The sequence below is a fragment of the Oncorhynchus masou genome, chromosome 24, assembly GCF_036934945.1.
Source record: "Oncorhynchus masou masou isolate Uvic2021 chromosome 24, UVic_Omas_1.1, whole genome shotgun sequence".
NCBI classification, from domain to species: Eukaryota; Metazoa; Chordata; class Actinopteri; order Salmoniformes; family Salmonidae; genus Oncorhynchus; species Oncorhynchus masou.
In genome coordinates, this window is record NC_088235.1 from 88,804,022 (window position 1) to 88,827,345 (window position 23,324).

General features: G+C 44.5%; 1 protein-coding gene across 1 annotated transcript; it reads left to right on the top strand.

Annotated features, from left to right (window-relative positions):
• Window positions 1-8,603: 8,603 nt before the first annotated feature.
• fam20b (FAM20B glycosaminoglycan xylosylkinase) lies at window positions 8,604-21,341 on the top strand. The gene is made up of 9 exons (XM_064935501.1): window positions 8,604-8,950; window positions 10,772-11,101; window positions 11,194-11,441; window positions 11,655-11,741; window positions 11,855-11,964; window positions 12,179-12,350; window positions 12,426-12,617; window positions 19,144-19,203; window positions 19,333-21,341. The coding sequence occupies exons 2-9, from the start codon at window positions 10,973-10,975 to the stop codon at window positions 19,562-19,564; spliced, it is 1,230 nt and encodes a 409-aa protein (XP_064791573.1). The 5' UTR covers window positions 8,604-8,950; window positions 10,772-10,972; the 3' UTR covers window positions 19,565-21,341.
• Window positions 21,342-23,324: the final 1,983 nt, after the last annotated feature.

The following is a 23,324-nucleotide window of genomic DNA, read 5'->3' on the forward strand; positions in this document are numbered from 1 at the left end:
GTCAGAGGAGTGTTCAGGTAGGTGTATAGGAGTTGCCGTTGGTGCGACTACGGTGGAGAGTCCAGACCAAGTTTCCACCGTGCGCATTCCCTCTGAATATGCCGATCGCCTTCAGTAAAAAGAGGGCGACCCAATTACCACCCCATCGTCGAGAGGACTGCGTGATAAACCTTCTGGAGAACGCTGCAATTCCTAGGAGTCACGTGTATCCATTGTCCCAGGAGGAGACGGTAGTGATGGATACATACGTTGCCGAATCGCTGGGACAGGGGTACATTCGGCCCTCCGCATCACCCGTCTCCTAAAGCTTCTTTTTTGTGAAGAAGAAGGATGGAGGTCTGCGTCCGTGCGTTGATTATAGAGGTCTAAATTCCATCACAGTGGGGTCGAGTTACCCACTACCTCTCATCACTACGGCGATGGAATCATTTCACGGGGCGCGCTTCTTCACAAAACTGGACATGAGGAGCGCGTATAATCTGGTGTGTATCCGGAGAGGAGATGAGTGGAAAACCGCATTTAGTACTACATCTGGTCATTATGAGTACCGCGTCATGCCATACGGGTTGAAGAATGCTCTAGCCGTCTTCCAATCCTTCGTAGATGAGATTCTCCGAGACCTGCTCGGGCAGGGAGTGGTAGTGTATATCGATTACATCTGGATCTATTCTGCCACACGCGCGGAGCATGTGTCTCTGGTGCATAAGGTATTTGGGCGACTGCTGGAGCATGACCTGTATTGCAAGGCGAAGAAATGTGAGTTTTTCAAACAGTCCCTTTCCTTCCTGGGGTATCGTATTTCCACCTCCGGGGTGGTGATGGAGGATGACCGCGTTACAGCCGTGCGTAATTGGCCGACTCCGACCACGGTGAAAGAAGTGCAGCGGTTTTTAGGGTTTGCCAATTACTACAGGAGGTTTATCCGTGGTTTTGGTCAGGTGGCTGCTCCCATCACCTCACTGCTGAAGGGAGGACCGGTGTGCTTGCATTGGTCAGCAGAGGCGGGCAGAGCTTTCAGTCGTTTGAAGCAGCTGTTCACCAATGCGCCTGTGTTGGCGCATCCGGACCCCTCTTTAGCGTTCATAGTGGAGGTGGATGCATCCGAGCCTGGGGATGGAGCCGTGCTGTCCCAGCGCTCGGGCGTGCCACCCAAGCTCCGTCCGTGTGCCTTCTTTCCGAGCAAGCTCAGCCCAGCGGAGCAAAACTATGATGTGGGGGACCGGGAGTTGTTAGCTGTAGTCAAGGCTCTGAAGGTGTGGAGACATTGGCTTGAGGGGGCTAAACACCCTTTTCTCATCTGGACTGACCATCGTAATCTCGAGTATATCCGGGCAGCTAGGAGACTAAATCCACGTCAGGCTAGATGGGCCATGTTTTTTTACCAGGTTCCGGTTTACCCTCTCATACCGGCCAGGCTCCCAAAACACCAAACCCAACGCTCTGTCCCGCCTCTATGATACCGAGGAGCGGTCCGTTGAGCCAACTTCCATCATTTCACCGTCATGTCTCGTGGCACCGGTGGTATGGGAGGTGGATGCGGAGATAGAGGAGGCCTTACGGTCAGAGCCGGCCCCCCCAAACTGTCCAGTGGGGACTCAGTACGTGCCGAGGGGCGTCCAGGACAAGCTGATCCGGTGGGCTCATACTCTCCCCTCCTCGGGTCATCCGGGCATCGAGAGGACAGTGCGGAGTCTGAGAGGGAGATACTGGTGGCCCACGCTGGCTAAAGACGTGAGATTTTATGTCTCCTCCTGCTCAGTGTGTGCTCAGAGCAAGGCTCCTCGGCACCTGCCTAGAGGGAAATTACAACCCCTCCCCGTTCCACAACGGCCGTGGACACACTTATCGGTGGATTTTCTTACCGACCTTTCCCCGTCCCAGGGAAGTACTACGATCCGGTCCTGGCCCCATGGCATCAGAGCCAGACCGAGGCTCTTGCGGTGGTGGAATGGGTACAGAGCTCCAAGGACACCTGGAAAGCCGTTCACGACTCACTACGGTTAGCGGGAGAATGGCAGAAGAGGAGTGCTGACCAGCACCGCAGTGAGGCCCCCGTGTTTGCACCGGGGGACAGGGTCTGGCTCTCGACCCGAAACCTGCCCCTCCGCCTACCCTGTCGGAAGCTGGGGCCGCAGTGTGTGGGGCCGTTCAAAGTCCTGAGGAGAATAAACGAGGTGTGTTACAGATTACAACTTCCTAGGTAATACCGTATTAATCCCTCGTTTCATGTGTCTCTCCTCAGGCCGGTGGTGGCTGGTCCCCTGCAAGAAGGTGAGGTGCCTGAGGTCCCTCCGCCCCCTCTGGACATCGAGGGGTCCCCGGCGTACACAGTTCGGGGCATTCTGGATTCGAGACGCCGGGTGGGGGGCCTACAGTACCTCGTGGACTGGGAGGGGTACGGTCCGGAGGAGAGATGCTGGGTTCCAGTGGGGGACATTTTGGACCCTTCTCTCCTGATAGATTTCCACCGCCTCCACCCGGATCGCCCAGCACCTCATCCTCCGGGTCGTTCTCGAGGACGGTGGTGGCGCACTGTGGGGGCCGCGCGTCAGGGGGGGGGTACTGTCACGACTTCCGCCGAGCTTGGCTCTCCTGCCTGTTCGGGCGGTGCTCGGCGGTCGTCGTCGCCGTCCTACTAGCCACTACCGATCCCTTTTTCGTTTGTCTGTTGGTTTTGTCTGATTGGTTTCACCTGTGTGTATTTTAGTTAATTAGTGTCCTTATATTTAGTAGGTTGTCCCGCCCTTGTACTTGTGTTTTATTCTCCGGTCTATTATGATCCTGTGTTGGATTATTCACCCTGTGTGTTGGGTTGACCGTCGTCTTTTGTGCATCGGAGAATAAACTGTCAAATCACTGAAACCTGCTCTCTGCGCCTGATTCCACCCACCTTGGTACATCGTGACAGTTTGATAACTGATTTATGTCTTTTTTTAGCCAGATCCTAATTGGGATGTTGAGTTTTGTTCCTTTTGATGGCATAGAAGGCCTGTCTCACGAAGCGCGTCACTAGTTGCAGATGAAAAGTCAAAAAGTTCCGCTACAGTCCGTAGAAACATGTCAAACGATGTATAGAATCATTCTTTAGGATGTTTTTAACATTAAACTTCAATAATATTCCAACCAGAGAATTCCTTTGTCTTCAGAAAAGCAAATGGAACGGGAGCTACCTCTCATGTGAATGCGCGTGACCAGCGCATGACTGCTGGCAGACCTCTGACTCATTCCCCTCTCATTCAGCCCCCGTTCATAGTAGAAGCCTCAAACACGTTTCTAAAGACGGTTGAAGCCTAAAGAGTGGAAGCCTTAGGAAGTGAAGGTTGACCAATATCTTCAATAGGGGCTGAGTTGAAAATCGACCAACCTCAGATTTCCCATTTCCTGGTTGGATTTTTTTCTCAGGTGAGTTCTGTTATACTCACAGACATCATTCAAACAGTTTTAGAAACTTCGGAGTGTTTTCTATCCAAATATAATAATATGCATATATTAGCAACTGGGACTGAGGAGCAGGCAGTTTACTTTGGGCACCTTATTCATCCAAGCTACTCAATACTGCCCCCAGCCATAAGAAGTTAATGCATTTAAGCCAATCAGTTGTGTTGTGACATGGTAGAGATGGTATACAGAAGATAGCCCTATTTGGTAAAAGACCAAGTCCATATTATGGCAAGAACAGCTCAAATAAGCAAAGAGAAACAACAGTCCATCATTACTTTAAGACATGAAGGTCAGTCAATCCGGGAAAATTTCAAGAACTTTGAAAGTTTCTTCAAGTGCAGTTGCAAAAATCATCACGAGCTATGATGAAACTGTCTCTCATGAGGACCACTACAAAAAAGGAAGACGCAGAGTTACCTCTGCTGCGTTAGTTACCAGCCTCAGAAATTGTAGGCCAAATAAATGCTTCACAGAGTTCAAGTAACAGACACATCTCAACATCAACTGTTTAGAGGAGACTGCGTGAATCAAGCCTTCATGGTTCAATTGCTGCAAAACAAATACTATTATAGAACACCAATAATAAGAAGAGACTAGCTTGGGCCAAGAAACACGAGCAATGGACATTAGACCGGTGGAAATCTGTCCTTTGGTCAGATGAGTCCAAATTTGAGATTTTTTTGGTTTGGGATGAGTTTGACCGCAGAGTGAAGGAAAAGCAGCCAACAAGTGCTCAGCATATGTGGGAACTCCTTCAAGACTGTTGCAAAAGCGAGAGTGCACAAAGCTGTCACCAAGGCAAAAGGTGGCTACTTTGAAGTATCTAAAAACATTTTATTTTTTTTATTACACTTTTTGGGGGTACTAGATGATTCCATATGTGTTATTTTATGGTTTTGATATCTTCACTATTATTCTACAATGTATAAAATAGTAAATATAAAGAAAAATCCTTAAATGAGTAGTTGTCCAAACTTTTGACTAGCACTGTATAACAAGTCAATTAGAAATGCCAGACAGGCTAATTTTTCTAATAATCAGAATAATTTAATAGTGTGCTTCTCGACCATTGATGGCCTGATAAATCCTACCCCGAAAACCTATGTGAACTTTCCTTCACATATAAATGTGATGAATTTGTGGGATATTTCAGAGATCAGATAAAACATTAGGCTGGGTATCAGTCAAGCAAGACCTGATGAAGTGTTGATATGTGCCTTAGCCAACCACGCTACGGCACTATGGATTTTTTTTCCCTGGTTGACACAGACGTGCTCACAAAAGTGATACCCCAACTGAAGCCTTCTCACTGCCTTCTCAATCCTATCCCGACCACCTTCAAAACAGTTTTTAATTGCATATCTGAAGAAGTGCAGGTTATTGTTAATCACTCCATATTCACAGGCACTTTCCCCATTGCACTAAAAACTGCTATGGTGAAACACCTTCTGAAGAAAAGTCATCTAGATTCTTAAGCTCTTTGCAATTTTCAGCCAACCTTCCATTCTTAACCAAAATTCTGGAGAATTTGGTTTTCAAACAGCTAAATTATTGTTTTATGCCCATCACAGCATAGAGACTGCCTTAGTTAAAGTGGTAAATGATCTTAGAGCCAAACACAGATGCCAAACAGCTCTCTGTTCTTGTACTCTTGGATTTAAGTGCTGCGTTCGACACTGTTGACCTTGATGTCCTTCTGGACAGACTGGAGAGGTGGGTTGGCCTCTCCGGTCCAGTTCTAAATTAGTTTAGGACCTATTTAACCAGTGGAGAGTTTGTCACTCTTGTTGAAAAAGCTCAGAAAAAACATATCACATGTAGCGTTACACAAGATTTGATTTTGGTTCCGGTACTGTTCAGTATGTTACCCCTTGTCAGCGTTATCAGAAAGCACAGCATTGATTTTCACTGCTACGCAGACGATACATAACTGCATTTCTGTGTAGAGTATTTTAGTTCCACTAATAAATTATTAGACTGTATTAGTGATGTAAATACTTGGATGGCTCACAGCTTCCTCCAGCTAAATCAAGACATAACCAAGGTACTTATTGTTGCAGCCAAAGCACAGAGAGAGAATCTGGCCGAACATTTTAATTCATTTTAATTATCTTTATAACGATAAAATGTCAGGTAAAAAATCTAGGTGTTATTTAGGTTTCTGAACTCAATTTCAAATCGCACATTATGAATGAGACAAATAGCTTTTTACCACCTGAGGAACATCCCCACGGTGTGGTCGTTTCTCTCTCAGGCTGATACAGAGACAGTCCTCCATGCTTTTATAACAAGCAGGCTTGACTACTGTAATGCTCTCCTGTCTGATCTCCCCAAGAAAGCCATTGGTCAATTGCAAAACATCCAGAATGCTACAGCATGGGTACTGACCAAGACCAGACGGGGAGCACACATTGCATCAGTTTGAAGGTTTTCACTGGCTGCCTGTGCATTTTAGAATTCATTTTAAGATACTTCTGTTGGTTTTTAGATAAGTAGAAGCCTCTGAAATAGCCTCCCTGCGAACCTGAAGGGGGCTGAAACTTTGGACATATTTAACAGATCTTAAAGCACACCTTTATAGTTTTGTTTTTCCTTAGGGTGCTTTTTAGTCGTTCAGTTTTTGTTATTCTTTAGTTTTTTATCCTCATGTTTGCTGTATAATATTTCAGTTTATTTGTTTATTTTTCCCTGTGAAGCTCATTGTGTTGCATTCCATGTCTGAAATGTGCCGTATAAATACTATGTAAAAGTGGGATTGAGAATATTCAGTAGGACTCTCCAACCCTGTTCCTGGAAAGCTACCCTTCTGTAGGTTTTCACTCCAACCCGAGTTGTAACAAAACTGATTCAGTTTATGAACCAGGTAATTATTAGAATCAGGTGTGCTAGATTAGGGTTGGAGTAAAAACCCACAGAACTGTAGCTCTCCAGGAACAGAGTTGGAGTAAAAACCTACAGAACTGTAGCTCTCCAGGAACAGAGTTGGAGTAAAAACCTACAGAACTGTAGCTCTCCAGGAACAGAGTTGGAGAGCCCTGCAGTAGGGTCTGTAGAATCTGTACTGAAAATAGTGGTGGTCCCATATTTCATGAGCTAAAATAAAGATCCCATTAATGTTCCATACACACAAAAAGCTTTTTACAGACTAAGTATTACCACACCAGCCCAGGACCTCCACATCCGATACCTTCACGTGCGGCTACTTAAGGTGCGGCATCGTCAGAGACCAGCCACCCAGACAACTGATGAGTATTTCTGTCTGTTATCAATCCCTTTTGTGGGGAAAAACTCATTCTGATTGGCTGGGCCTGGCTCCCCAGTGGGTGGGCCTGGCACCCAGGTGGGAGGGCCTATGGCTATGCCCCTGCCCAGTCATTTGTAATCCATAGATTAGGGCCTAATGAATTTATTTCAATTGACTGATATCCTTATATTAACTGTGTGAATCATTGTATATGGAATATTGGTTTATAGAGCAAAAACTAGTCTGGGTGCTGCAATAAACATATTGTAGGGAAAACTCAGCAGGGTCTGTAGAAATTATATATATCATGGGGCTCTGAATAATGGAGTGTTGCTGGCCTTTAACTCCACCAATTCCATTGGCCACAATGTGAATCATTGTACATTTTATACATAGCAACACTTTCTACTCCACCCATTCCATTTGTTCCAATGCAACACTGTCAGCCTATACATTTGAATATTGACCGAGGTGCCGAGGTAAAAGTGGGGTTGGGAACACCCAATAGGGTCCGTAGAATCTATATTATTTCATGGGGGACTGAGGTTTAAATGCCCAGCTACACTTTCTACTCCACCCTTTGTATTGTTCCCAATTCAATAAACTGTAGGCCAATACAGTGCATTTGGAAAGTGATCAGACCCCTAGACCTTTTCCACATTTTATGTTACAGCCTTGTTCTAAAATTGATAAAATATTTTTTTTTTCCTCATCAATCTACACACAATATCCCATAATGGCTAAGCAAAAACAGGTTTTAAGACATTTTAGCAAATAACAAAAAATCTGAATTGACATTTACATACGTATTCAGATCCTTTACAAAATACTTTGTTGAAGCACCTTTGCCATCGATTACTGCCTTGAGGCTTCTTGGGTATGACGCTACAAGCTTGGCACAGCTGTATTTGGGGGGATTCTCCCATTCTCTGCATATCCTCTCAAGCTCTGTCAGTTTGGATTGGGAGCGTCGCTGGACAGCTATTTTTAGGTCTCTCCAGAGATGTTAGATCGGGTTCAAGTCCGGGCTCTGGCTGTGCCACTCAAGGCCATTGAGACTTGTCCCGAAGCCATTTCTGTGTTGTCTTGGCTGTGTGCTTAGGGTTGTTGACCTGTTGGAAGGTGTACATATATATATATATATTCTATAGACCCTAGTGAGTACTCTCAAACCCAATTTTACTTTGGCACCTAGAATAGTTCTCTCTATAAGCCAATATGTAATTCATACTATAGCTAGTGTATTGCATTGGTGGCATTTATTTGACCTTGGAACATGTTTTAAAACCCACATTTAATGCAAATGTCACTTAAATATAAACAAATGCGAATCATTGTTAAATACAGGTTAATGACACTTTTCTACTATTACCCTACTAAGTATTCCCTACAATACTTGTACTGCACCAGCCAGAATAGTTTTTGCTCTATACGCCAATATGTATTCCATCACAGGAGGCAGGTGGCACTTTAATTGGGGAGGACGAGTTCGTGGTAATGGCTGGAGTGGAATGGTATCAAATAGATCAAACACACGGTTTTATGCCATTCAATTGGCTCCGTTCCAGACATTATTATGAGCGGTCTTCCCCTCGGCAGCCTCTACTGTATACAGTGATTCGCAATGAGGACATTTGTCTGACTTTGGGACATGTTTTAAAACCCACATTTTATGCAAATGTAACTTAAATATGAATCATTGGTTTATGTTTAGACATATGTGTCATATATCATGAATAAATACAAGTTATTGACACTTTTCCACTATTTTTTTGTTTTGTTTTTTTTGGAGGGTGGATCACCTTAATATTGCGGAAATAATGTTGCTTCCAATGTAATTGTCTGCATCATTTCCAATCCCCCATATTTTGGGGGTAAATATATATATCCATACACGCATGCATATATATACATACATACATACTTTTTTTTAAAGAATATACCTTTATTATTATTCCCCGCAAACCCTTCCGCCGATCACCCAATTGGACTAAACTAATAAACACTTCTGCTTCTACCTTCAATCCATACATTTTATACACACTCTACAGACAGTCTACTTTACAATAGTTCTCACTTTTAAGTGGGGGACCTTTATTTTGAAAAAATCGGTGACCCGGAACAACTGTTTAAGTGTTGCTGACGAAACGCGGATTTTTTTTTGACAGCTTATCGACGAATAATACACAATTTCACACAAAACATCGAAAACACATTGATCGTTGCATTGATCTCGTTTAACATCTAGTAGCCGTAATCGCAAAGGTAAGCCATTTGATCAGACTTGCTAATACGATGGCTGTGAGGTAACGTTCGCTATTTCTTTGCAATCAACGGTGTCGGCAAGCTAACAGTAAAGTAATCAGTAGCATTTTAATCACATTCATAGAATGTTTGATAATGTATGTTAGCTTGCTCGCTAGTTAGCTAGCACACGCGTGTCAGCTTTCAACGCAAGTTTTGATATGGAAAATATCGATGCAATTCGTCAGCTATCAGTACGTTAGCTACTAACGAGACAGGTTGTACTTCTAAGTAGCAGCTAACTAACGAACTTAGATAACTAACCGTTTCTTTGCTAGTTGGCTAGCTAACCACCCAGCTAGGTAACCACCCAGCTAGCTAACCACCCGACTCGCCGGCTAGCTAACCACCCCATTAGCCGGCTAGCTAACCAGTAATGCATTGCTGGACGAAAGCAAAACGGACTATATGGTACCGTTAGCAGCTGTCGATGCAGATTTAATCTAAAATCAACAAAGCGTTTGCTAAATGCCAAACTAACCGTGTGGACCTTTGCGATTTTCAAACAACTAGCTAGCCAACTACTGTTAGCGTAGAGTTTCCGCAGTAGTGGGACGTGTATGTAGTTGGTCCCATGAATGACCGATTGCGTGGAATGCAACTAGAGTCATTCCTGCCTGCGTGGCCACCAGCACTGCTAGACACGGGTTGCTTATATGTTTAACTTAACCGGCTAATTCACGGGTTGTCCTCTGTTAACTACCTAGTACATACACTTTCTGGTATAGTGTGTATTTTTTTAAATTAATTCTCAAGTCCGTAAATAACCTTTCAAATGACAGCCCTTTAATTTGAGTGGAAACATAATTGCTTTTTGATGAGGGTGACAATTGTATCCTCCAGCTGACTGGAAAGTTGTTGTTAGCTATGATGATTCTGTGACATTGACAGTGGCACTTTGATATACGGCAAGGACCAGAGCCATACATTTAGAATAAATACATAACTCTGGCAAGGACAAGTTGCTCACATTAGATAGGGCTATCTGTCGTTGTTGAGTTATGGAGAGCTTAGATAGTTGGATACAGTTACATCATCATCTTACTGTTATGGTATCTCCATTGTTATATGCAGGCTCATTTGATATGTTGCAGGCAGTTTGCTTATCTGCCCCAAATAGCACAACAACCCCCATTTATGGACAATCTGATCAATATCTTTGTCCTGACCATTACCAACCGATGAATACATCCATCTCAACTGACGTGGGCCTGTATGAGAGGAGCCCTGCTTTGGAGCCTTCATGTCCTGTCCTTATTCTTTTACCCCAACTCAACTCTCCTCTGTTGGGGGAGAGGACAGGCTGATATTCCAGTTTGCCTGGAGCTGTGGAGCCAGACAGACAATGGGCACTGTCTGACAGCCCAAAGCGAGGTGTTATCCAATATCAAAACATAAAATGTTGTTTTGAAAGACAGGGAGTGATAGGCTAGATGGATCCTGTAACTGATCCTGTAACTGGTGGGAGAACAGCCAGTGGGTTAGGCAGGGTGTTATGTTGTCAGTAAAGTGATTGTTTAAAACCCCGGGTGTGGATCCAGGAATCAGTCAAGTTTGGCTCCTTATGGGTGTTTCTCTCAGCTCCGATGACACAGATTAGAGTTGTAATATGTTACAAATTGAGCCCAGTAATTATACATTAGTTTTTCATCATGCTCCTGTCAATCATGTACCAACCTGTCCAGCATCTTGGCTCCTGCTTTTTCTGTTTGTCTGTCAACAAGTTTAAGTTTTTATATCTAACTGTTTTTCATCACTAATGTCCTCTCTGACCTCCAACAGGCTGGTTGCTGGTACAGTAGGGGCCTGGTCTAGCTGTGGGTCTTGTGGTGAGACCGAGATCCACACCTGCCCTTCAGAAGGGTGTGTGTTGGAGCTGGGAGGGGGAAGCGACTAGAGGGGGGGCAGGTGCCATGCTCTAGGGGTGAGGTGGGGAAGAGGGGGACTCACAGGTCAGGGGTGGTGTCTGATGTTGCAGAGGAGATGAAGTTGAAGCAGCGTGTGGTTGTACTGGTTGCTGTGCTACTCCTGTTGGGGCTTGCAAAACTTTTTCTGCTGGACGGAGGAGAGGGGTCCGCAGCCAGCCGACGAGACCTCAGAGCCTTCCGCAAGGTAGGGTTGTGTTTTTGTGTCAGTGTGTATTTATTGTAGCTGGTGCCTGCGTGTAGGCTATGAATTAATGTTTCTATCATGTGTGTTATCAGATGGAGGCAGGCCTGTCTCTCTCCCGCGGTGCCCGTTTAACACACACTCTCCAGTCTCCATGGGAGGTGGCAGGCCAGTGGGTGGGCCCAAGGGAGGTATACCCTGAGGAGACCCCCGAGCTGGCAGCCGTCCTCACCGCGCTGGGCACTGCCAGGGTGGAGCGAGCAGACGTGGGCTACAAGGGCACCCAGCTCAAAGCTCTACTAGTACTGGACGGGGGGCAGAAAGTGGTCTTTAAACCCAAGAGGTGAGAGCGAGAAAACACACATGCACACTCCATTCTTTGGTTCTGTGCTGCTGAACAGTCCTCAGGAACTGAGTGTCCTTGTTTCACTCTGACTTCTGTCTGTCTGTTGTCTGGTTTTATGTAAGAATAGGCACTGTGCTTTTACTCTGGTTTATGTAAGAGGATAACTCTCTCCATCACTCCCTCCATCTCCCTTCCTCCCTCTTTTTCTAGGTATAGTAGAGACTATATGGTAGAAGGAGAGCCATATGCAGGTTATGACAGACACAATGCAGAGGTGGCAGCTTTTCACCTGGACAGGTACGTGCACACGCGTATCGGTCTTATGCATAAATATATACATTTTACAATCGGGATTGGGAATCTGGATACTGGTGTTAGTTGTATCTGAGTGTCTGTCCTGTCTGCTGTAGGATCCTGGGCTTCAGGAGAGCACCCCTAGTGGTAGGGAGGTTTGTCAACCTGAGGACTGAGATCAAACCTGTCGCCACGGACCAGCTACTCAGTACCTTTCTAATGCAGGGTGAGATGCTAGCACACACACACACACACACACACACACACACACACACACACACAACAGGGCTCTGTTCGGTCCCACCCATAATATGTTTGCGTCTAGGTATGCCACTCCTTAAACGTTGATAACATAATGTTTTGTGTCTGGGTTCAAGCAGCAGTGGGCTGGATCTCTCTCTAAATGGAAATGGTTAACCTCTCTCTCTCTCTCTCTCTAGGTAATAATAGTTGTTTCTATGGGAAGTGTTACTACTGTAGAGAGAGTGAGCCCGCATGTGCGGAGGGAGAGAACATGGAGGGATCGTTAACTCTCTGGCTGCCAGACGTCTGGCCGCTCCAGAAACATAGACACCCCTGGGGACGCACTTACAGGGAGGGCAAACTGGCCAGGTGTGTGTATTAACGATTTGTCTGTGTATATGTTAACTGTGTGTGCTTGAGTATTCATTTTGTGTGTGTGTGTAGGTGGGAGTATGATGAGAGCTACTGTGATGCGGTAAAGAAGATGCCTCCGTACGACGCTGGTCCCAGACTGCTGGACGTCATCGACACGGCCATCTTTGATTACCTCATCGGTAACGCAGACCGACATCATTATGAGAGTTTCCAAGACGATGGAGGAGCCAGCATGCTCATTCTGCTGGATAACGCAAAGAGGTGGAACACATACACACTCTACTTATTGTAGCTAATGTTAGCACATGAACGGTATAAACACATTTAGGTACTCGAGACATTTGAACTTGTTGAGAACCGTTGATTGGCTAATGTTCAACAAGATTGGCTAATGTTCAACAACCAACTAAAAGTGCAGCGATTATGCTTTGAAACAGAGTTCAAAAAACACATTTAATAGTTTGCTTTTTATAAATAATGTTTTGTTAAATTTAACTGCTGAAAATGCTGTTATAGAGGTCATTTCCTAAGTAGGTGACAGAGGTAACCATATGGGAGAAGTTGGTGATGGACAAGTTTCCCACAAGTAATTACCAGTTTGAGAGCTGTTCAAGTAGATTTTTCCCAGTCATGGTAAATTCTCACTTGGTTACGAACGCATCATGACACTGCCTCCTTCAGTGCCAGATGCGCATTTGTGACTCTCATAAAGGGGGCATGTCTTTAGCATGGTACATCTCCTACTGTGGGGTAATAGGATGGGCTGTCACTGTTAAGTGAAACAGAGGATGCATTGGTTGAAAACGTTCTGCTTTGGTTCGCTTATAAAGAGCGTAGGGCTGACCCCTTTGTTGACTGGTCGATTGTTTTTTTTTATGGTTCCCATGATACCTGTCGGATTCATGCCTGTCACAGTGGACTAATCCATTGTGGAGGCTACAGGGATGGCACAGTCCATCACTCTAAGACATCTGATACTGACATTTTATATGGTTATATTATATATAAAAAAATAATGGTGCAACACTAATAAATCTCGTATTATTTTATAACAAATGCACTTTCTCCCGCTTTGGGTATGGTCGCTGTCCGCGGTTCCAAAACAATCTTTAGTGAGCTGTAGAATCTGTGCCTTTCCCTATGTTGCTATCTGCATAATAGCTAAATGAACCAGCATATTGAGATTGAGAACAACGCGGCGGAGGCAGCAGCAGCAGAGACGAGGAAACAGCCCTTGCTTTAAGCCCTATTCAGACGGGGTTAGTTTTACTGGGGGAGATCGGGTAATGTAATTATGTGCACAAAACACCACATCTGTAATTTTAGTCCTGTCCGAATCTGTCAGGTATTTGTACATGGCTGGAGAGTAACAATTCCAGTCAGAATAACCTACTGTTTTTTGGTGAACGCCAAGGTCCTCTGATAATACTAGTCCCGTGCAAATCGACATCCCTGTGTTTTGAGAGAAATGTCAGTTTGACAGGTGTTGCTTACGCTTTGAGCAAGAAAACAACTGATTTGATCAATTAAACAAAGTGCTGCATATAGCCTATATATGAAGGGCTTGTATCAACTTTCAAAGTGAAAGCTTTTGTTCATTTGTTTTGTGCGTATGAATAGAATATTGCCATATGCACCTGTAAAATATATTGAGCTTATTTAATGTAACCCTTGCTGTTAATAGATCGCAAAGAAGCATACAACTGACCTAAATGTTTGGAAATGATAAGTTAACTTTCACATCCATAGCCTTAAAAAACACATCTCAAGTGCAAGGGCACTGTTTAGCTCACATCTGAAGACTGGGGGGCATTTAGGACGTCTTACTGCGGATCACTAAAATATACTAATGATTCTCATAACACTCAATTCAAATATTATAGCGACACTATACCAAAGAGGTTTGGTTTTAGGGAACCAAGCTCGAGTTATCAGTGTAGCCCTGTTATCGCCTGGACTTGAAATATCTTCACGCCAAGAAAATAACCACATCTGTCAATTTAAAGGGAAAAAACAAAGAATTACAGGGGGGGGGGGGTTGGAAAATTGAATCCCATCCAAATCATCCTCTAGAATAAGACATTCTGGGGTAATAATTACATAACCGATGTTCTCTAGTCCCGTGTGAATTGGGTTTAGCCTAATTGGATAGAGCAAACAAACTTAAGTCTATAATCGATAGCCAAACTGTTAAATATGCCTGGCTTATAAATCATCTATATACAGTCAGTCGAAAGTTTGGACACCTACTCAGGGGTTTTTATTTATTTGTACTATATTCTACATTGTATAATAATATGGAAGACATCAAAACTATTAAATAACACATATGGAATCATGTAGTAATGAAAAAAGTGTTAAACAAATCAAAATATATTTTGAGATTCTTCAAAGTAGCCACCCTTTGCCTTGACAGCATTGCACACTTGTAGCTTGGTGACATACTGTTACCGTTTTATTTCTAACTGGCCATTGTAAATCTTCTGGGAAGCCAAACATGTTCCTATACTGGAGATTTAAATTATGGAGGATCCTCGAATTCTGGTTTATCGACTCCACCACTCGCCATCGTACAGAACTAGTTCCCGGCTGCGCCTCACCAAAGTTTAAAACAGTTTGAAGTTAGGCAATTAAGAATTACATTTTGATTACAATGTGCGCATGGGCTCAAGTTGTTTTAACAGAATAGTCAGATTTACTTGAGGCATACGCCTAGAACACAGCGTTCACATGGCCTAGAACACAGCGTTCACATGGCCTAGAACACAGCGTTCACATGGCCTAGAACGCAGCGTTCACATGGCCTAGAACGCAGCGTTCACATGGCCTAGAACGCAGCGTTCACATGGCCTACAACACATGGCCTACAACGCAGCGTTCACATGGCCTACAACGCAGCGTTCATGCGCATGGCCTACACGCAGCGTTCACATGGCCTACAACGCAGCGTTCACATGGCCTACAACGCAGCGTTCACATGGCCTACAACGCAGCGTTCACATGGCCTACAACGCAGCGTTCACATGGCCTACAACGCAGCGTTCACATGGCCTACAACGCAGCGTTCACATGGCCTACAACGCAGCGTTCACATGGCCTACCACGCAGCGTTCACATGGCCTACCACGCAGCGTTCACATGGCCTACCACGCAGCGTTCACATGGCCTGTAGGCCGAGTGTTTTTGTTTTGTAAATAAACTCAGCGAAAAAAGAAGCGTCCCTTTTTCAGGATCTTTCAATGAATTCGTAACAATCTAAATAACTTCACAGATCTTCATTGTAAAGGGTTTAAACACTGTTTACCATGCTTGTTCAATGAACCATAAAAAATAAATTAACATGCACCTATGGAACGGTCGTTAAGACACTAACAGCTTACAGATGGTATGCAATTAAGGTCACAGTTATGGACACTAAAGAGGCCTTTCTACTGACTGAAAAACACCAAAAGAAAGATGCCCAGGGTCCCTGCTCATCTGCGTGAATGTGTCTTAGACATGCTGCAAGGAGGCATGAGGACTGCAGATGTGGCCAGGGCAATAAATTGCTATGTCCGTACTATGCGATGCCTAAGACAGTGCTACAGGGAGACAGGACGGACAGCTGATCGTCCTCGCAGTGACAGACCACGTGGAACAACACCTGCACAGGATCAGTACATCCCAACATAACACCTGCGGGACAAGTAATGGATGGCAACAACTGCCCGAGTTACACCTGGAACACACAATCTCTCCATCAGTGCCCAGACTGTCTGCAGTAGGCTGAGAGAGGCTGGACTGAGGGCTTGTAGGCCTGTTGCAGCAACAACGTCACCTATGGGCACACATCCACCATCGCTGGACCAGACAGGACTGGCAAATAGTGCTCTTCACTGACAAGTCGCGGTTTTGTCTCACCAGGGGTGATGGTCGGATTTGCGTTTATCGTCGATGGAATGAGCGTTACACCGAGGCCTGTACTCTGGAGCGGGATCGATTTGGAGGTGGAGGGTCCGTCATGGTCTGGGGTGGTGTGTCACAGCATCTTCGGACTGAGCTTGTTGTCATTGCAGGCAATCTCAACGCTGTGCGTTACAGGGAAGACGTCCTCCTCCCTCATGTGGTTCCCTTCCCGCAGGCTCATCCTCACACGACCCTCCAGCATGACAATGCCACTAACCATACTGCTCGTTCTGTGCGTGAGTTCCTACAAGACAGGAATGTCAGTGTTCTGCCATGGCCAGCGAAGATCCCGGATCTCAATCCTATTGAGCATGTCTGGAACCTGTTGGATCTGAGGGCTAGGGCTATTCCCCCCCAGAAATGTCCGGGAACTTGCAGGAAGAGTGGGGTAACATCTCACAGCAAGAACTGGCAAATCTGGTGCAGTCCATGAGGTGGAGATGCAGCTGTTGGCCACACCAGATACGGACGGTTACTTATGATTTTGCCCCCCCCCCCCCTTTTCAGGGACACATTATTCAATTTCTGTTAGTCACATGTCTGTGGAACTTGTGTCTGCAGTTGAATCTTATGTTCAAATATTTACACATGTTAAGTTTGCTGAAAATAAATGCAATTGACAGTGAGAGGACCAAACGGTTCAGTATGACTGTGTACCATTACACCCCTACTCTTTTCCCTCTGATCCTGTTGATTAATCTGCTGAGCTGTGTGTGTTATGACATTGTGTATGCAGGTGTTTCATATGGATGTAACAATTCACCGATAAGGTGGGTTGGCATATAACGCAAACATCTATTAACCCAAAGGTTGTGTGTTTGCATCTCATCCGAAAACTTTAGCATTTTAACTAATTAGCAACTTTTCAACTAGGAAAAGGGGATACCTAGTCAGTTGTCCAACTGAAATGTGTCTTCCGCATTTAACCCGACCCAACTGTCTGTTAGTGAGCATTTCTCCTTTGCTAAGACAATCCATCCACCTGACAGGTGTGGCATATAAAGAAGCTGATTAAACAGCATGATCATTACGCAGGGGCAACTTGTGCTGGGGGACAATAAAAGGCCACTCTAAAATGTGAAGTTTAGAGTGATCTGGGTCAACAGCATCAATGTAACAGTATAGCATCCTTCCCTCTCCTCGCCCCTACCTGGGCTCGAAACAGGGACCCTCTCCATACATCGACAACAGCCACCCTCGAAGCATCGTTACCCGTCGCACCACAAAAGCCGTAGACCTTGCAGAGCAAGGGGAACAACTCCTCCAAGGGATCAGAGCGAGTGACGTCACCGATTGAAACGCTATTAGCGCGCACCCCCCTAACTAGCTAGCCATTTCACATTGGTTACATCTGTTCATAAATACATATAATGATTCAGAATAGCCTACTACACCATGAAAATGCCCAATAACAAGGCATAGCCTACCAACCTAGCCTACAGTTGGGAACGTGCTGCAAATCTCTCTGAACAGCATGCAGACAACAAACCGTTCCCAATATTTCAAATACTATCATGGAAATCACAGGTTGGAAAGCAAATGGCTCCTGCTGAAAAGAGAAGACTATAATTTATCTGTTGTAGGCTACCATAATATCTCATCAACTTCCAAATATTTTACAAAGTAAAACAGATAGGCTTTTGGCATCACCGGCGAGTGAGCTGCGCATCATTTGGGGAATCGGTGAAACTCCTAAAAATGCGTTCCAATCATTTCCTCCTCATATTGTAGCTTTCTATATGTCTCCACACACCTAGGCCGAGGATATTGATGGATTCAAGACAAGGTCGTTTTTATCGATCTCAGTTTGTCAGTGTCATTTCGATCATTTGTGTGGTATTAAAGATTCTAGTAACGTCTCCAGTCATGTAAAATAACAGAGAATTGCATGAAATAGGTTTGTATAAGGCCACATTTTTCATGGTCTGTAGGCTACTAACATTTTCCCTTGTGTGTGCAACTTCTGTAAGCGCTTCTACTCTACTACTCTGCCACTACGTAAATGTGATGATATGCATGCAATGCTTTTTTTAATGCGTTCCGGCACCTCAGAGCTCCCCAGGTCACCCCCCCCCACCCCCTCTCGCGCCCAGTTTTTGTTCCTGCACTTCCCGATGTCCTAATTAAGCACTGCTTAAGTTGCTAATTTAATAACGAATACAGCAATCACTTTTGCTCCCCGCACTGCATGGTCAACGCGGGAGAAGAAGAGAAGCTCACTGTGTCAATTTCCGATCATCTGCCATTAGATTTGAGACTGGGATGAAATCCAAAGTTGCGCTATATATTCATTGGCTAGCTATGTCATAGCTAATTGTTAAAGATAAGTATTTGTACATTACTAGCTCTAACACATTTCATCTGCAAAAATGACAAATGAATTAGTGGTTGATGGTGATTTCAGATTTTTTTTTTTAAATGGGTGGGTGGATAAAAAGGTAACTTTGTCCTCCCCTAACTGAAAGTGGGGTGGTGTAGATGCCCAGTTTCCCTTATGGCTCAACTCAGGTGCCTATATATAACATAGACACATATATAATTTAAACACACACAGAAGTCCAACTCAGAGAGGCCCAGCTCATAAGGTTAATCAGCAACAGATTTTAATTTAGAATGGGAAATTAATGTTTTTATGCAACAAATGCATTGAATCGCATTGAACTGAATCGCATTGATTCGTTCCTCTAATCAAACCAAATCTTACCAAATCATTTCAAACCAAAATGTGTCGTTCCTGTACCGGAGCCCATGTATCTTAGATACTTATCGAATCGTCTTGAAAGGTAGAGATGCACATCTGTAGTATCTAACCAATCTTACTGTTTTTTTTCTTGTTTTGTAGTTTTGGGAATGCAGCTCTGGACGAAAGAAGCATTTTGGCCTCTCTGTATCAATGTTGCATGTGAGTTTACACACACAGAAAATCCCAACATTTGTCAATAATTATGAACCATTTCTCCTTTCTGCAGTATGTTTATGAGCTGTTTTTTTTCTCTACATTCTTGCACCTCTCTCTCCCTCCATCTGTCAGGGTGCGTATGTCTACGTGGAATAGGTTGAACCTGCTGAGGGCAGGGGCTCTGAGTTCAGCCATGAGGCAGGCCCTGACCTTTGACCCCATCAACCCCGTCCTGGCCGAACCTCACCTGGCCGCCCTGGACAGACGTCTGTCTGGTGTCATAGCAACCATCCGGCAGTGTGTGGAGTCACAGGGCCCTGACAACACACTGATAGAGGACCGCTTGAACCTGCCACACTCCTAAAGGAGGACAGGAGAGAGGGATGGAAGAGAGGAGAGACCTGTCCCATCCCTTGTGGAGGACAAGAGCGAGGGATAGATGAGTGAAAGGAGAAGCTCTCACCCAGGGATCGAGAGAGAGGGTTGAGCCATGGTAGGAGGAGCTGGAGGATAAACCACCTCCCACACTCCCGCTCCAAGTCTCATGGCCTCCCAGAATGGGACAGGAAATGACTCCAGCAGCAGGAAGTGGTTTCCCCTACAAACTGTTTCCCTCCACACTAGAACACTTGAACCTAATGGGATCTATATCTGAGGAACTGTATCCCCAATGTCTCTCCTCTGCCTTCTGCACACACACACACCTCGTGCCAAACCCTCCCTCTCTCTCTCGTCCAGTAATAACGAGGGAACCAAAGCCATAGGACTTAACCCAGCGGCACTCAGGATCGCAGGGGTCGCTCACATAGACATAAAACCCACTCCATGTGGACAGAACAATCCCAGCAAAATCCACTGGACTGACAGTGGAGAGGGAGACTGGTTAAATGACCAAGGGGAATTTTGTGGTCAGTCTGAATTTGACTAACAAACAGACGTGTCTGAAATGACACCATATTTCCTATATAGTGCATAAGGCTCTAGCCAAAAGTAGTGCACTGTATAGGGAGGGAATTGTGTGCAATTTCAGAATCTGTCAACTGACTATGGATGTCTCATGCTGCTCTATTCAATATATATTGTACTAGTTTTGGCCCCAGTTTCTCAGACCTTATTCCTATTTCTGAATTAAAAGCACTTTCAAAAGAGATTGTTCATTAAGCATGCTTTTTTTACTCCAGGATTAGACTTGATCTGGGTCTAAGAAACTGGCCAATGAGGTTTTAAAGGTTGGCTACATACTCTAGGGCTTTGGTCAAGACTAGTGCACTATTTTGGGAATAGGGTAGCCTTTGAGACATTACCAGTGTGTACATAACGAACTGTTGAATAGCATTACTGAGAGAGTATAATTATGAGAATTGTAATGTTAAATTAACCTAATTTAGTGTCGTGTCTGAATGTGTGCCTGAATGTGTGAGCATGAGTGTAGAGCAGGAGTCGGGTCACCCAAAAAACGGCTCGCAATCAGTTTTTGGTCAAAAAAGACTGTAAAATCACAAGAATCCTGCAAAAAAGTGTAATTTAGGAAATCTGTTCCCAAATATTCTGACAAATCATAAGAGATGTTATCGTGTCAATCTAATCAAGGTATGAAATTATTTTCAAATACAATCTCTTTGAGCTTAGTTGTGGTCAATTTGCAGTGTTCATTATTATGTTCAGCCCCCCCGACCATCTGCTCCAACAAAAATCATCCGGCAGCTGTATCTAGTTGTCTATACCTGGGGTAGGGGGTGCCATACTCTAGTTGAGTATGCTACTGACGTTTTAGAGAATCTGGGACAGGGCGGGGGAAGATGGGAAGTTTGGGGCTTTATAGGTATGTAATGTTTTCAACATTAAAAATGAATTTTTTTAATATTCGCTATTTCAGTGTTTTGTATAAAAACAAGTAATGGCTCCTATTCAATTGGCTTTTCTTGAAAAGGTGGTTTATACAGACGTAGGATATACATTTTATTGCACTTGTTCCTGAGAATCTTCCTACATTGCAGGAAATGCAGATTAGATTCATGATTTACTGAAAACCTGCACTTTTCATGTAACTCAATTTTACTGGTCAAATTAAGAGCTTACATCTATCTGTATGTGCTTTGTATAGATACTCCTATAAAGAGGGTCTAAAGATGCTCAAACTATCAACTGTTACTCTTTCTATTTGCAACAACTTATAGTTTTACTGATCCTCCCTTTAGAGGGAGCCAGATCACTACAATAGAAACCTCGAGATACAGACATACCAGACAGGACAACCGATGCCACCACTTTTCCTCTCTTTACTATCTTGCACAAACAGTCTTGAGGTCATCTGTGGCATAGCCTGGTGGTAACAGATTAAAAACGAGAGATGCATGGCTAGAGGATAGAAAACAGTATGAAAGGCTGTGTGGGATGACTGGTAGTGGTAGCCTCATGACCTATAGTTTCTAATCAGACTGATCTCTGGAAGTTCCTCCTGTGACTGGCTGGCCTGAATATTGTTTGTGTCTCAGAGGTGTTATTAACTCTTTAATTATGGTTAATGTCACAAAGGGGGTCTTTTACCGGTAAGCCTTGTTGAGCTAACTGTAAAAACCTCACTTTACGTGTTAGAGCTGAAATGCAGCTGTCAGATACAGACATTCATACACAGGGGAGTCCCCTGGACAACACTACTGGAGAATGGGCCTTCTCTCCATCTCTGGGGGGAAGATGGCAAACACACACCATTGATGTGTGATAACAGCCCACTCATACCCAGAGTCAGGCCTGGTCTCCCAGTATCAGTGGGAGGAACATGCATATACAGTCCTCGGGTGTCTACCCATGTGTGATTGTATGGGAATCGGCTCCAGCACAGACCTGCATCCACTCATCATTTCCACTTATACCAGTTCTCAGCTGTTTGCGTGCCAAAATAACACACGCATGCGCAGACACACGCACACACTTTATTTTCCATGGAATGGTGTTTACAGAGATGCTTGGTTTCATGTTCTTTCTCTCCCTCCGCATCGCACTCTTGTTTATTGCACTTTCTCAGGTTCATTATGAGTCAGCGACAGCAAAAACATGTCACACACCGATATCAGATGGGGGGATGTATGGGGTCACAGTAGGTGGGCTCTTCCAGATAAGTTTATCCCTGTGACAAGGTCTATCTCAATTGTCTCCATGTCTGTGTTATTACTGTGGGGGATTTCTCTGTGATCTCCTCCCACACTAACACTCAACTCTACCCTACATCCCAAAGTTCACTCCACTCTATACTTTTATGCTCGAGGTGGTTGTTACACTTGGTGGTTCAGTGAACTACTGGATGCTAGTGGGATGATGAGTAACCTTGCCTGAGACCTGAAGATTTGTTGTGTCCAACTGTTCTGAATGTGTTGTACCTTGAATGTGGACAGTCGATGCATTTGTTTCTACCCTGCATATCAGACCTCAGAAGTAAACGGTCATCTGGAAAAATGTGCAATATTTTTACCACCTGGGGGATTTCAGTAGAATAGTTGTTTGATAGAGCATATCCAGACATGCAGTACCAACCTCTGTCTCTCTGACCTATATCAACCCGCTAACTGGAAGCAGATCTCTCAAGCTGTTTGATGCTTAAATCACTGACTGTTAATCAGCGTCACTCATTGAGAAACATTTTTAAAAGAGATGGGAGCGAAAGCATCATGGTACCAGATTGTGTGAGAGTGATTCATCTGTTACCACATCCCATCCTGGTTAAACATATCACAACTACAATTGCTGTACAGCCCCCAATGGGAGCTACTGCTTTGTGGTTTGGAGGGGTATTTACCAGAGACCGTATATATAAAGGTTTTTACTGACCTTCACACGCATGCATTCACGCACACACCACCACCACACACGCATGCATGCGCACACACAAGTCAGTGGGTGGTTGCCCATGTGTGATTGCTGGGAACAGTAGATGAGGGCCAAAACCATGTAACTGACCAGCTTAGCTCTTGCTGTGACAGCACACTATTATCAGAGGTCTTGGAAAACAGGCTCAGACACACCTTAGACCGGCTCAGCTCAGAGGTCCTTTGTTTAATGATCAACCTGGTTGGAGTCCAGGCATTCATTATTTGGAGTGTTTGCCATCATGACAACACTGAAATGCA

Coding starts and splice junctions, on each gene's coding strand:
- fam20b (XM_064935501.1), top strand. CDS start 10,973: ATGAAGTTGAAGCAGCGTGTGGTTGTACTGGTTGCTGTGCTACTCCTG. Junction 11,102..11,193: donor ACCTCAGAGCCTTCCGCAAG/GTAGGGTTGTGT, acceptor GTGTGTTATCAG/ATGGAGGCAGGCCTGTCTCT. Junction 11,965..12,178: donor CAGTACCTTTCTAATGCAGG/GTGAGATGCTAG, acceptor CTCTCTCTCTAG/GTAATAATAGTTGTTTCTAT.